The 13424-nt window shown below is 34.1% G+C and overlaps 2 protein-coding genes across 2 annotated transcripts; both read left to right on the top strand.

Moving 5' to 3' along the window:
• The first annotated feature begins 2927 nt into the window (after positions 1 to 2927).
• On the top strand, positions 2928 to 6115 carry LOC130944893 (40S ribosomal protein S15a-5). Its single transcript, XM_057873476.1, has 4 exons — positions 2928 to 3365; positions 5016 to 5158; positions 5521 to 5681; positions 5795 to 6115. The coding sequence occupies exons 2-4, from the start codon at positions 5029 to 5031 to the stop codon at positions 5891 to 5893; spliced, it is 390 nt and encodes a 129-aa protein (XP_057729459.1). The 5' UTR covers positions 2928 to 3365; positions 5016 to 5028; the 3' UTR covers positions 5894 to 6115.
• A 3552-nt stretch (positions 6116 to 9667) lies between these two features.
• Positions 9668 to 10228, top strand: LOC130944895 (photosystem II 5 kDa protein, chloroplastic-like). Its single transcript, XM_057873477.1, has one exon. The coding sequence runs from the start codon at positions 9766 to 9768 to the stop codon at positions 10087 to 10089; it is 324 nt and encodes a 107-aa protein (XP_057729460.1). The 5' UTR covers positions 9668 to 9765; the 3' UTR covers positions 10090 to 10228.
• The last annotated feature ends 3196 nt before the right edge of the window (positions 10229 to 13424 follow it).

Raw genomic sequence — 13424 nt, 5'->3', positions numbered from 1 at the left:
TTTCATAAATCAATATCAAGAATAATTCATAATAGCAACTCACAATTAAAATAGTCAATCAATTGAAAAATATACCAAGATAATTTAAAGTTGGTTGAATTGACATATTTACCAAATCATGTCGTAGAGCATCAACCCTTTCATGAGTTAAAAATGGTGGTGAATCTTCCGATATTCAATCCGAATGGTCATCAAATGCATCAAGACAATTCAACAACAATTATAACTAAAATTTGCTCAGATTCACCAACAACAACTCTAAAAAATCAACATTCAACAAACAGAAAGAACAGTAACAACTCTAAAATTTGCTCAAGTTCACCAAAATTAACATTGAACTAGAGAAAGAATAGCAACAACAACTCTAGAAACTAAATAAAACAGCAACAATCACATTCAACAACCACCAGATTTACTAAAATCAACATTGAACTATAGAAAGAATAGGGTAAAAAACTGGAGTTTACCTGGTTAAGAAGATGACCACCACTACCACCACCACCCAAGGGAGCAGATGCTGCTTCACTGGTTCTGACGAAGCGAACACAGGGGCATGGTGAGAGACCCAAAGAGAGCGACGAGGTGAGAGACCTAGAGACTGAGAGTGACAAATTGACGACTTACGAGGTGAGAGGAGAGACGAGAGAGTGATGAGGTGAAGGTGAGAGGTTGCCTTCGCCGAGCTCGAGAGAGCAGAGAGACGAGGATGGTTGGGCTTACGAGAGGGGGTGGTTGCACTCAGAGTCTCGATTAGTGGCTTAGGGTTCATTCAAAGAGGGGGTGGAGGTGGCCTGAAATGACACCGTTTTAGAAAAAAATTAATAAACACGACCCGAATCGGGTTGGATTAACCGGCCGGGTCACCAGGTTCACATAAAACCCGTCAGGTCGGGATCGGGTTTTATCGGGTCTGTTACATGGGCGGTTCAATGAGTCTTCCGGCCCGGCTAGTTGATCGGGTTTCTAGTTGAACCAGCCAGGTCAAGTCGGGTCTGATAACTATAATTTAATTAAATCGGTTGAACCTCAGTCGGACCGCTAAACCATTAAATCAGTCACACTACCAATTCATTAATCAGTTTGGTTCTCGCAAAATTGGGAATAACAGTTAAACTAGTTAATCCTATAAATTGATAAATCAGTCGGTTTAATGACCGATTTGCAAACGTGATTACACTCTGCTGTTAAAACTACCCCTTTTGTTAAAACCTCTAAACCCTAATCTGATAACACATTTCCCACCCTTTCTTCTCCGACGTGAGTGTCGTGTGTCTTCTCTCTGCTCCAGTGGATTCGTTAGTCTTCTTTGCCGGCACAACAATTCCGTACGTCTTTTCCACCGGCGCAACCTTACTCCGTCCCGCTTCTCCCCCTCACTGTCCATTGCTTCTTTCTGAGTTTCTGATACACTTCCATTTTTTCTTTTCCAATTTGCTCTGTTCAGATTATTTTCTTCCTCTTCGTCATTATATGCCGAATGTTTTAATTATTCTCTTCCAATTGGTAATTGTATGAGTTATTATATTCTTCATTTTTCATTGTTTTAACTTTTGTTCTTATTAAAAAAATTTGTAATTGGTTATTTTTTGGTTTATTATATGATTCATGTGTTCATTGTTCCGTTCTTATGAAAAACAAAATTTACAATTGGTGATTGTATGATTCATGTTTTGATTGCTGTTTTTTTTTAAAGTCTATTTTATTTGTTTTGTTCATTGTTTGGTTGCATTGTCCGCGCCCTCGATCTTTGTCGCCTCTTTGCCTTTCCTCCGTGTTTGATTCTTTTTGTTTTAGACTCTGTTATGTGTTTGTTGTTCAACACTATTATTTTTTGACTCAGCTACATTAAAGTAATATTCTGTGTCTTTAACATGGTTCTGAAAACCGGACGAACTGACCAGTCAAACTAGTTCAACCGCGAATTGACAACATTGACAATTCAGTCAGGTATGTAAAACTAGGGGTGTTCGCGGTGCGGTTTGGATTGGATGACTTTAAAATAAAAATCCGGTCCGATCTGATTCAATATCAAGCGGTTTGGATTGGATTGGATTTGCGGATTTGTAAATTAAATACATATAACAAGTCTTAACATCAAATTTTAAATAATCATCAATGACATAACCAGTCTTAACAATATCTTAAATAGCCAACGATAACTTAACAATAAAAATAAAATTATAGGTTAGTTAAAATAAATAAATAAATAAATTTTGAACATAAAATATTTATTAAATAATAATAATAGATGAATAATAGAAGAATGTATAACAAATTGAACATGTTATAAATATAATTGTAAATACAATAATAAAATAATAATATTATAGCACATTGTGCGGTTTGGATTGGATTGGATCGGTTTTGTAAATTAAATACATATAACAAGTCTTAACATCAAATTTTAAATAATCATCAATGACATAACCAGTCTTAACAATATCTTAAATAGCCAACGATAACTTAACAATAAAAATAAAATTATAGGTTAGTTAAAATAAATAAATAAATAACATTTTGAACATAAAATATTTATTAAATAATAATAGATGAATAATAGAATAATTATAAGTATACTTGTAAATACAATAATAAAATAATAATATTATAGCACATTGTGCGGTTTGGATTGGATTGGATCGGTTATGAAGAGTAGATCCAAAATCTGATCCGATCCAGCGGTTTGAAAAAATAAAATCCAATCAAATCTGAATTAGTGCAGTTTTAATCGGTTTTTAATTTGGATTGGATGAGCGGTTTAATTTAGATCGGTTTGGATTTAAACATCCTATATAAAACCGTTGATTAAAAAACCAATAAAAAATCGTTAAACCAGTCTAGAACCGGTCGGTCAGACCGAACAGAAACCCGGCCGGTCTACACAAAAACGGAAGCTCCTTCGTTTCTTTCCCCCTTTTTCCCTTTCTTTCTTTCATTCAGAAGGAAATTACAGAAACTCAGCCAAAAAACCCTAGCACTGTAAGCCTACACCACCGCCGCAAGGAGTGGCATACTGCCTCCGTCGGTCGCACTCAAAGTTCGCCGTCCGTCCGTCTATCTATCTTCCCTCGTGCTCCAAGTCTTCAACCCCTGTTCGCTGTCACCGATCGCAGCTGCTTCCTCGAGCTCGGCGTCCGTCGTCTTTGTCTGCTCAGCCGCGCTTCCGCCGCCGTTTGTTTGCCGTCGTCTTCGTTCGCGTTCTTCGCCGTTCACGTTCGCTTGGCGTTCACGGTTCGCGTTCACTCGCCGGTCACCGTTCGAGTTCGCATTAGCGTTGGTCTGGAAGCCACGTTGCTCTGCTTGAAAATCTGTGACCAACCCGCGCGTTCCACCTAGCCGTAGAACTGCTCTCTTTTGTCGCTTTCGTGAGTTCCCTAAACCCGCCACCAGACAATACACTCGCACAATACCAATACTCTGCCTCAAACTCTGCAACTTCTGATTTGTATTACAATAAGTAACTATTTGATTTTATAGTGGTTTGGATTTTTTTCATAGACTGGATTAAAGTATACAATAGCTATGTTCTCTTCTCTATCACATTGATATTAAGGTTTGAATTCTCTTATTTCGTTTTAATTTTACCGCACTCAACCTGTTTGATGAAATGCTTTAACCATATTTCTGGTTGGTTTATAATTTCTAGCTTTTAGAATCTTAATAGGTTAATTGCATGTGAAATTAGAATAATTGGATCTTAGTAGTTACGAAATTTTAGCTGCACAAATAGCATCTTTGCAGAAAACATATTAGCATGATGATTCTACTTGCATTAGTATTCTTCTGGTAAATTTTAACTGTTATTGTGAACTTGTTAATTTGCTAATTGTTCTTGTGTTGTTGTTCTGTTGTTCTTCTGTCATTTTTAATTATTTTTTTTGTTTTTGTTGTGATTTTCTGCTCTTGAACTTGTTAAGTTGATAATTTGCTAAATTGTTGGGCTGCTGTTGTTTTAATTTGCTAAATTGTTAAGTTGCTGCGATTTAATTTGTTGGATTTTCTATTTAGGTCTTGTTCTTGTTTATTTGCTAAATTGTTGTTGTGTATTTATTTTGTCTTTGAGATTATTGCTGGATATTGGTGATCATTGATTTATTATATGCTTCATGTTTTCATTGTTTTGTTGATTGTTTGTTTTGTTTCAGAAATCAATTCTTTGTGATCAATGCTCAAACTCTGAATGTTGTTCTGCTGTTTTTTGTTTTGTTTCAGAAATCAGTTTTTTGTGATCATTGCTCATACTCTGAATGTGGTTCTGTTTTGTTTTAAGGCTGTGTTTGGAAGAGGTGATTGATTTCTGAGTGTTGTTTTGTTTTTGTTTTAAGGCTGTGTGTTGTGTTCAATTTTCATTTTGTAAGAAATTTTTTGAAGTATATAAGTATTAAGAAGGAAGACTATTTCAACGGTATTACTCTGTTGATTCTGGTCTGCTACAAGCTTGAACATAGAATTTTAAGAGAGAAACCCTTTATTATTTCATCATTGGCCTATTTTTGGCATTGCATATCATTGTAGTTTGTTTATTCATAGAACTAGTTGTTTATGATCCCCTTTTGAAGTAAAAAAAAAAAATGCAGTAGAAGAGTGTTTAGAACCAGTTGCTTTATTCATTGAATTTTTATAGAATTAGGTGTTTATTGTAAAACGGTTTTCCGGTTGAACCATAGTTGAACTGGTTGAACTAATGAACTAGTGAACCAGTAACTAGAGTGGTTCAATGACCAATCCGGTTTTCAGAACCTTGGTCTTTAACTTGTGAGCTGTGATTCAATCCAGCCACTTTTAATGGATACTGTGCATTCTGCAGGCTGGGATAAATTATATGGGATGAGGCAGAAATTTTGATTGTTGGATCTCTCGTGTAGGATAGGGATGGTTGAGTCTTGAGTGTTGTTCAATAGAGTGCAATGCAGGGTTGGGTGGAGCGAGAATCTGGCCTTACCCGCCCCCCATTGATTTCCATGAATATGATGTATTGGAGTTGATAAAACCCATGCCTGCTTTTGTGTGTTCAGTTGAGAGAAGAAAATGGGAAGGAGGATACTGAATGATGCTTTGAGGAGTATGGTGAATGCAGAGAGGAGAGGGAAAGCTTCTGTGGAGCTCAAGCCGATCTCCACTGTCATCTCCTCCTTTCTCCAAATCATGAAAACTCGAGGTATATTTATCTTCCTTTTTACTCTTGCGTGTGGTTTTCATTTATAGGGTTTTTGATTTTTCTTTCAAATTTATAATGGTATCGATCAAGGTTGGAACCCATTTAACCGAATGAGTAATTTAAATTTTAAATTTGTAATATTTGTTGAGTTTTGATTCCCCATTATCCTCTTGTCTGATTAAGTACTAGCTTTTCGACTTGGATACTTTGCTAGTTTATTTGTTGTGATTAGGTTGATGTCGACTTGGACAATTGACAATTCCTATGTGTGGGGTTTCCTTACCTAGTTCATTTTCATTGGTTCAAGGTCTCTAAGCAGTGCTTTCTCTTAAGTAGTGCTGATTCAATGTGACTCTTGATAGGCTATATCAAGAACTTCGAAGTTTATGATCCGCATAGAGTGGGCAGGATAACAGTTGAATTGCAAGGTAGGATTAATGATTGCAAGGCACTTACATATCGACAAGACATCAAGGCAAAGGATATTGAAGCCTACAGAATTCGCACTCTCCCAACGCATCAGGTTTGTTGATGCTTACTGAGTTACAGTTCATATGACGTTATAGAAAAATATCAGATGCTACCAAGTAAATAAAGGAATAGGATAATGATGCCGTTCTGGTTCTATCTATGCAGTGGGGTTATGTTGTGATTACGACTCCTGATGGTGTTTTGGATCATGAAGAGGCCATTAGAAGGAATGTGGGTGGACAGGTTCTTGGTTATTTTCACTAGAAGTGGTTACCATCTCATTTTGGCCTATTATTGGAGGAATTGAAATGAATTGGATGGCTGAATGTTGTATTCAACATGAGGCTTTATTGTCCTTTCTGTGATGGATTTAATGCCCTGTGGAAAATGATTCCCTTTTGTTTTCATTTAATTTTATGTTAATAATAAACTAGAAAAGTATTCCCGTTGTTTTTTAATCTACTTCAAATCCAGAGTTGCAACTAATGTAGTCCCAACTTTTCACACTGGGTTTTGTTTTGGTTTCCACAAAGGATTGCAGTTTTGGACGAGAAGAATAGTCCAAGAAATTCTAGAAGTCATAGTATTGTTGGTGGCTTGGTGCATGAAAAATGCGGTATCGTTATCGCCTCATTTGAGCCATTTAATATTTTTTTCCAAATTAGAATCTATTATTGCTTATCTTCAGTAAAATCCATATTCAACAACTTTTTCAACTCTTATTTCAGTTTGTTTATCTCTTTATCTGTCTGCTTAAAAGTTCTACTACTCCATTTGTTTAAATCTTCCTTACAACTTATTATCTTGTGTTTCCACCTCTCCTATTTTTCTTCCTAGTTGCCTTGCTGATCCCAACTCCACTTGATAACTTTCTTGTATTCTTTATGGTCTTCCTAGTAGGCCTCATACCAAAATACTTTAGTACTTCTTCCTTTTGGTCTTAATACTGAATGCAGCGGACAATGGTCTGAATTGATGGCAGGAAGTGTTGTAAGTATTGCATTCCCCAAGCCTAGTTAGGCATGGCCCTATCCAACCATTCTTTGGTCAGAAAATCACTTGGGTTGCTGAGCCAAGTAAGCCTATCCCCCTCTAAGATGTGGTCCATCAGCTCATTTTGATTTACAAATTTTCTAAACTCCTCCAATTGATCTCTTGGTTTTGGTTGCAATCCCACTTTTTTTTTTCTCCTGCTCCAAAATATCATTAAAGTCTCCTATAAAAATTTGGGGATCATTTATTTATAGGGTTTGCATAAACAGTTCCCTCCATTGAATTTTTCCTTTTCGTGATTTTGGATTCCCATACAGAAAATTGCACAACCATTCATTCCTATTGCTTTCTTTTATTTGAGTTCTAATATATTTATCAGACCAAACATGAACATTAATAATCAGATTTTTATTCGATAAAGGCAGAGACTACCAGACAAGTCCTGGGTTCAACGCAAAAGTGTTTGTCAGAAGATAGCTCCCTTCTTAACTTTTCTATCTTACATTCCTTTGTCTTAGTCTCAATAAGAAATAAAATATCCGGCTTCAGCTTCCTATAGAGATTTAATCTCTGAGGCTGTTGTGGGGGCCGCTACCCCGCAACAGTTCTAAGTTCTAACTAACTATACTCGTCGTGGTGTAAGGTGGGACATGTGTTGGTCCACCTCCTTAGCCTTAGTACTATGCTTACCTTTATTATTGTTGTCCAGTTTTTTTTTTTTTTTTTTTTTTTTTTTTTTTTTTTTATATCTTCGCATCTCTTCCGAATTTTTTTGTTTTTTTCCATTTCTTGTTTTTCCTCTTTTACTTTAGATGCATCTTGTATCATAAGCTGGTCACTATTCTCCCTTTTACGTTTAATGTTCAGCTTGTAGTGTAGCTTGTGTGCTAGCTCCATTGCCATATCTCCTCTCCCTTCCTTTGCTGCTCCCTGTGTTCACCATAAAAGTTGTAGCTTCCATTGCCATCTTTGTAAATTCGAGTCTCTTTTGCTATTGTCTTCTTTCCTTCTTCCCTTACCCTGTCAACATCTCCTTTCTTCTTCTCTGTTCATTTTTATTTTTAATTTCCATTACCATTTATGGGTTCATTTTCATTGGACTGTTTGCACCTTTGGGTTAAACACAGCCATCAATCTTTCCCTACTACATTCTTTCTTCCCATGCCCAATCCGCTCACAGTTTAAACAATATGCATTTTGTAGTCTTTCATAGTTGCAAAACACCTAGGATTTAGGTAAATTATCCCTGTCCAATCAGATTCCATTGATATCCAACGCTACTCTTGCTCTGAGGAAGGTCCTTGCAAAATGTTGTCCCTTAGTGGGTCTTCCACTTCCATTGCTATCTCAATATTGTCTGTTATCAGCTTCGCTGTTATGCTGCTCATATAATCCAGTGGCACACCATGCATTTGCACCCAAAAATCTATGAATATGTGCTCTACTTCATATATTGACTCGTTCTATCTCTAAGTTGTAAGTTGATCAAATATCCCCTTACTCCATGGTCCTCCCTTGTAAATTTATAGCTTACCAATATTTAATGTCTTCCAACTTCTGAAATAGAGATTCATTTAGGATTGCCCCATATTCCCATTAGTGTATTCTTGCAAGTTCTGAAACTAATTTCTTTGTCCGCAATGATCTTTCCAACTAAATTCATGAAGTCTAGTTGAAGTCATTTTGGTATTCTCTTTTGATTGTTATTGTTTTTCCTTCTGTAGGTTCACCTCCATAGTTTGCCATCGTTGTTGATATTCCCAGCGTGTGCCTGATTTACGTGGTATATAGGTAAGTTTATGTATTTTGAGCTAGTTGATCGATGAGCTAGTGAAAGTGTATTAATATATGGAGTCGTTGTGTCATGTGTGAATATGTTGTTTCTGCACAATTAGGTCCCCTCTAATTGAGATAAAAGAGCTCTCCAGTTGAAGAATACATGCAATGTACTCTTCATATGGTTATTTCTGCACAACATATCTCACTTACCATAATTAATTTAAAAAAATTACTTTATACATTATATTGTAGAATAGTATGATCATTTACTATTCTTTATTAGTAAATATTATCAAATACACTAGTATAAGAAATTGAAAGAAAATGTATTCATCAATTTAAAAAATACTAATTTATTTTTCAATAGAATAAATTATTATATATTGAATAACAAAAGTTGTTAGTTTCTTTTCATAATAAATAATACTCAACGACAGTGTTCTATTAATGTTACCAAGAAATATTAATTAATCTAATAATTTTTATAATGATGTACGCCTATAAGCTAAAAAACTTGAAAATTATATCATAAAATGTAAAATTTTAACATGTAATAATGTTGATCATATTGTTTTAACTTTAAGAATGAATACGATATCAATAAATAGAACTGTTCTAAGTAAATTTTAACAAAGATAAATTTCTATAAGTATTGTTATTAATGAAATTTTTTACTTTAAAAACAAATATTTTTTTCTTTTAGTATTTTCCAACTCGGCAAAATAAAGATTAATCCACAAGGTATTGATGCTCCATTTATTAACCCCGTTAGTCAATAGATTGCTATACATACAATACGGAATTCAAATCCCTAATATTTGCTTAAATAAACGAGTGAAATAACTACTCAACTAATTTAAATTAATTAAGTGAAATACTAATTATTTTTAATATTTTTAAATTATAAAATATTTATAATAATAATTACTATATATATTTATTTATTTTTTTGTTTATTTTTTTTTAATAAAAATTTTATATAATTTTATGTATTATCCAAACCACGGTAGCATAGACTAGTTTTTCTTTTTTTAAAAAACGGTTTTAGTTAATTTTGGGTGGCCCATATTACTCTCAATACCATGAAAACCAAATGAGGAAAATGTTCAAGAAATCCTTGTGATCTGGATTCGCATTTCGCAAGAAGCATCTACACAGATCGAGACTTATAGGTTCCGTTCTAATCAATTATTCCACGTGGCAATAACTTATAGGAAATTTCATTCATAAGATAAGATATCGCGTGGTCCTACCACCAATTCATCGTTTGCAATTGACATTCCATATATTCATTATGTGATCCAATTGCTTGCACGACAAGAAGATACAAGCTTAGGAGTTGAGGCACAGATATCCTTGTGGCAATGGCGTCAATCACCATGACAACCTCAATTGGCGGCGGCATGGTCCTCAGAAACCGGTCTCCGGCGGCAGTGCAGAGTAGGGTTGTTGTGGCGAATGCTGGCAAAGCAGTTGAAGGGGAAAAGATGATAGTGAGTTATGAGAGTGAGAAGGAGGGGAGCAACAGAAGGAGGGACGTGATGTTTGGTGTTGCGGCAGCCGCTGTTTGCTCCGTTGCGGGGATAGCAGTGGCAGAAGAAGAGCCTAAAAATGGTACCCCAGAAGCAAAGAAGAAATATGCCCCAATTTGTGTGACCATGCCCACGGCTAGAGTTTGTCACAAGTGACTCAAGTGAGGAGGGAGTTTTAGCGTTGCTTCACTTATGTTGATTATAATGTGGTGATTTCATATCAGCTGTGTGTTCTAGTTGTTCATAAATGATAAAAACAATAAACTTTGCTCTCGGCCTAGAGCCTTAGATAGCATCCTCGATCAGTTTTTTTATTCTTGTTTTCTTTTTTATTTTTTGGGCTTTCTTTTTGTTATTACTAGGATAATACCATAAAAAATATTTGGTAACAAAAATAAAAATTAATCAAAATTTATTTTATTTTATGTAATATTTATTAATTATTGTTAAAATTAATAAATATTAAATAAGATAAATTTGGACAGATTTTTTTTTTATCTTCTTAATATTGTCGCATTCGATATATTTTTGATTGTGCGTCGGTTTTAACAAAAACAACAAATATATATTTATGATGACTTGAAACCTAAATAAATAAGGATTATGCTAGGTAATCAATGTATAATTATCTGCACCTGCTCATTAAATACATGGATATTGTAACGATCCAGGTCCCAATATGTTATGATTATACTGGAAATTGAGTGTTACCAATTTGTTTACGCAAAATTTTAACTATTTATTATTTATTAAGCCTATAATCGAATTAGCACACTATCGAATTTTCGGAAAAACTTTTACTTTATAAAAAGATTTACGAGTACAACTAATTAAACATATACAAGCCACAATAAGGAATCAAATAAAGCATACACAAGGCTAATATTATATATAAACATCACATATATCATAGATCATACATACATATAAAGGTACTATCATATATATCAGAAGTTAGCGTACAACCCTTCATATCTTGCTACTATATACATAATTAACACTTCGGGCCCTAGTCCATATAGGAAGCCCCTAAGCTTGCGCCCGAAATTAGCCTAGTCAGTATTTACAGCTCCTAATCTCTCGGTGGATCTATCTAAAAGTGAAAGACTAAACCAAAATTTCCACCCTAAACTAAAGGCGTCACCCAAAACTCGCTACCAACTCTTACTGTTTCTGATCGATCATTGCAGCCAAAAGACGATATCTCTATCACCATCATATTCTTCGCTAGGTCCTTGTATATATAGGAGTAATCTTAAGTAGAGTTCCTGTTTCTATCTGAAGGGGAATAGCAGAGGTAAAAACTGGGGAGTTCTTAGTAGGGTCGGGGTGATTAGTTAAGTCCGTTTTAATACTACACTCAGTCAGCAGCAATAACCAAATCACGCATCAAACAAAATAACTAAAGAACATAAAGAGAAACAAACACAACACATACACAATCACAGAAAACATAATTAATAGAAGATATGCTCAAACAATCATGATGCATGTCTATTCCTAGCGCAGGTAATGAGCTCATCTGTCGATTTCGACCCGCTTCCGACGTAACTCATCAACATTTGTCTGAGTTTGGTTTCCAGTGTCATAACCTTTGTAAGCAATCCTTGTCTTACAGGTGCGACTCTTTTGACCCGATGTATGCAAACATAACCTCTGTAAACAACCTCTGTCTTACAGGTGAGGCTCTCTCTAGCCAATGTATGTAGCGATAACCTCGGTAAGCAACCTCTGTCTTACAGGTGCGACCATCTTCTGAATTGGCCGATGTATCTCTGGAAAGCAAATCTCGGTGGACTCACCACTATATCTCTGCTCGTTTTCAACAGGTAAACAATCATCTCTGCTTCTCTCCTTTCCTTTTCATTCTTTTTTTCTTTTCTTTTCTATTCTCTGCTCTCCTGTGACAAAAAAACTATCTTCACACTCTTCCCTCATCTTTTCCTAAATATTTTATGAAGAGGGGATCATGAGATCCTTAGCTTAGATTTGTCTTCCTAAAACTTTTAGAAAAAACTTATCTGTTAACCACTCTTTGTTTTATTTCTCATAATACATACAATAATATTCTTATAAAATAATATATTAATAAATAATAATTTGTAATAATAATTTGCTCTAATGTAAATGAGTAATTTTAAACAAATATTTAAAATAATATTTATGATACTCTTAAAATTTATTTTATAAAACTTTATTTTTATTTTTTTATTAACTTCTTTCTAAATAACGAATTTTTTAATATTTTATTTTTGACTTTAATATTTTATAAAATTATATTTAAACCTTCACTTTGTTTCATATTTATATATGTAACCTTGAGCTTTTATAAAATACCTATTTTACTTCTGAACTTTATTTATTATCCAAAATACCCGAAAAACTTATATAATTATAATATTAAACTCAATCTTTTTCATAAAAATATAGTATATTTTCTCAAAAATAAATTTTTTTGACTGATTCTTCTCTTCATCAAGAACCAAAATCCTCCTTATTTTATTTTTTAAAAAATACATTTAAATCTTAATCCGTTTTTGAGTTTTACGGTTACCGATTTTTCACAGTTTTTAATTTAATTCTTCGGCCATTAAACTTCACCCATTTTATTCAAACACTAACAAAAAGACAATCCCAAATCAGCCTCATTATCACAGTTTGGGCCGTACAAATATGACTAGATCATAAGCTTAATCACATATAACAATATATCAACCAAATTCAATATAAAGTCAATTAAACTCCATCAATAATCAATCACAACAATTATTTACTTATCTAACACAAATTTAATTGGTGAGAATTTATCGAACCCTACCTCTATATAAAATTAAAATATTCGAAGTTTCGGAAAAGCTTTTTGATCGAGTTGTCGAATAAAAAAATGTCCGAAATCGTCTGTGTCTTCTAAAATTTCAGTTAGTCAAACTCAAAAGATAAAAAAACTATGTCATCAGGGGCGAAGCTAGGTGGTGGGAAAGGGGGGCGATGGCCCCCCCTAATTTTAATTTTTTACATGTAAATTATATGTAAATTTTAGTTTAGTCCCCCCTTAAAATTTTATTTTAGTCTTAGTTTATTGGATAAATATTTTTGGTCCCCCTCTAATATTTTATCTAGCTCCGCCCCTGTATGTCATTATTAACTTTCATTGATAAAAAATAACGCCAACACATAAAACAAAAGAATTCACACACTTTTACTGAATTAATTTTTTTTTTAGAGTTACGAATCGTAAAACATCGTGAAAAAAAACTTCACGATTTCATGACCTCACGTCTCACTCTCTCTCGGCTTTTCTTTCCCTTGTTTTCTTTATCATAGGTTCGGTGAATGAAGAAGAAATATATGGTTAAGATAATATAATTAATGAAAGGAGACATGTGTTATGATTTAAGGACCGTGTGTGGTAAATGAATGATTTGGTGTCACAAATCTTTCTTTTCTTCCTAAGTACAAATTCGGTTACATGATGAATTGGAGAAGATATT

The sequence above is a fragment of the Arachis stenosperma genome, chromosome 8, assembly GCF_014773155.1.
Source record: "Arachis stenosperma cultivar V10309 chromosome 8, arast.V10309.gnm1.PFL2, whole genome shotgun sequence".
Taxonomy (NCBI): domain Eukaryota; kingdom Viridiplantae; phylum Streptophyta; class Magnoliopsida; order Fabales; family Fabaceae; genus Arachis; species Arachis stenosperma.
Note: the sequence above shows the minus strand (reverse complement) of the source record. Positions and strands in the feature narration are given on the sequence as shown.

Coding starts and splice junctions, on each gene's coding strand:
- LOC130944893 (XM_057873476.1), top strand. CDS start 5,029: ATGGGAAGGAGGATACTGAATGATGCTTTGAGGAGTATGGTGAATGCA. Junction 5,159..5,520: donor CCAAATCATGAAAACTCGAG/GTATATTTATCT, acceptor GACTCTTGATAG/GCTATATCAAGAACTTCGAA. Junction 5,682..5,794: donor GCACTCTCCCAACGCATCAG/GTTTGTTGATGC, acceptor CTATCTATGCAG/TGGGGTTATGTTGTGATTAC.
- LOC130944895 (XM_057873477.1), top strand. CDS start 9,766: ATGGCGTCAATCACCATGACAACCTCAATTGGCGGCGGCATGGTCCTC.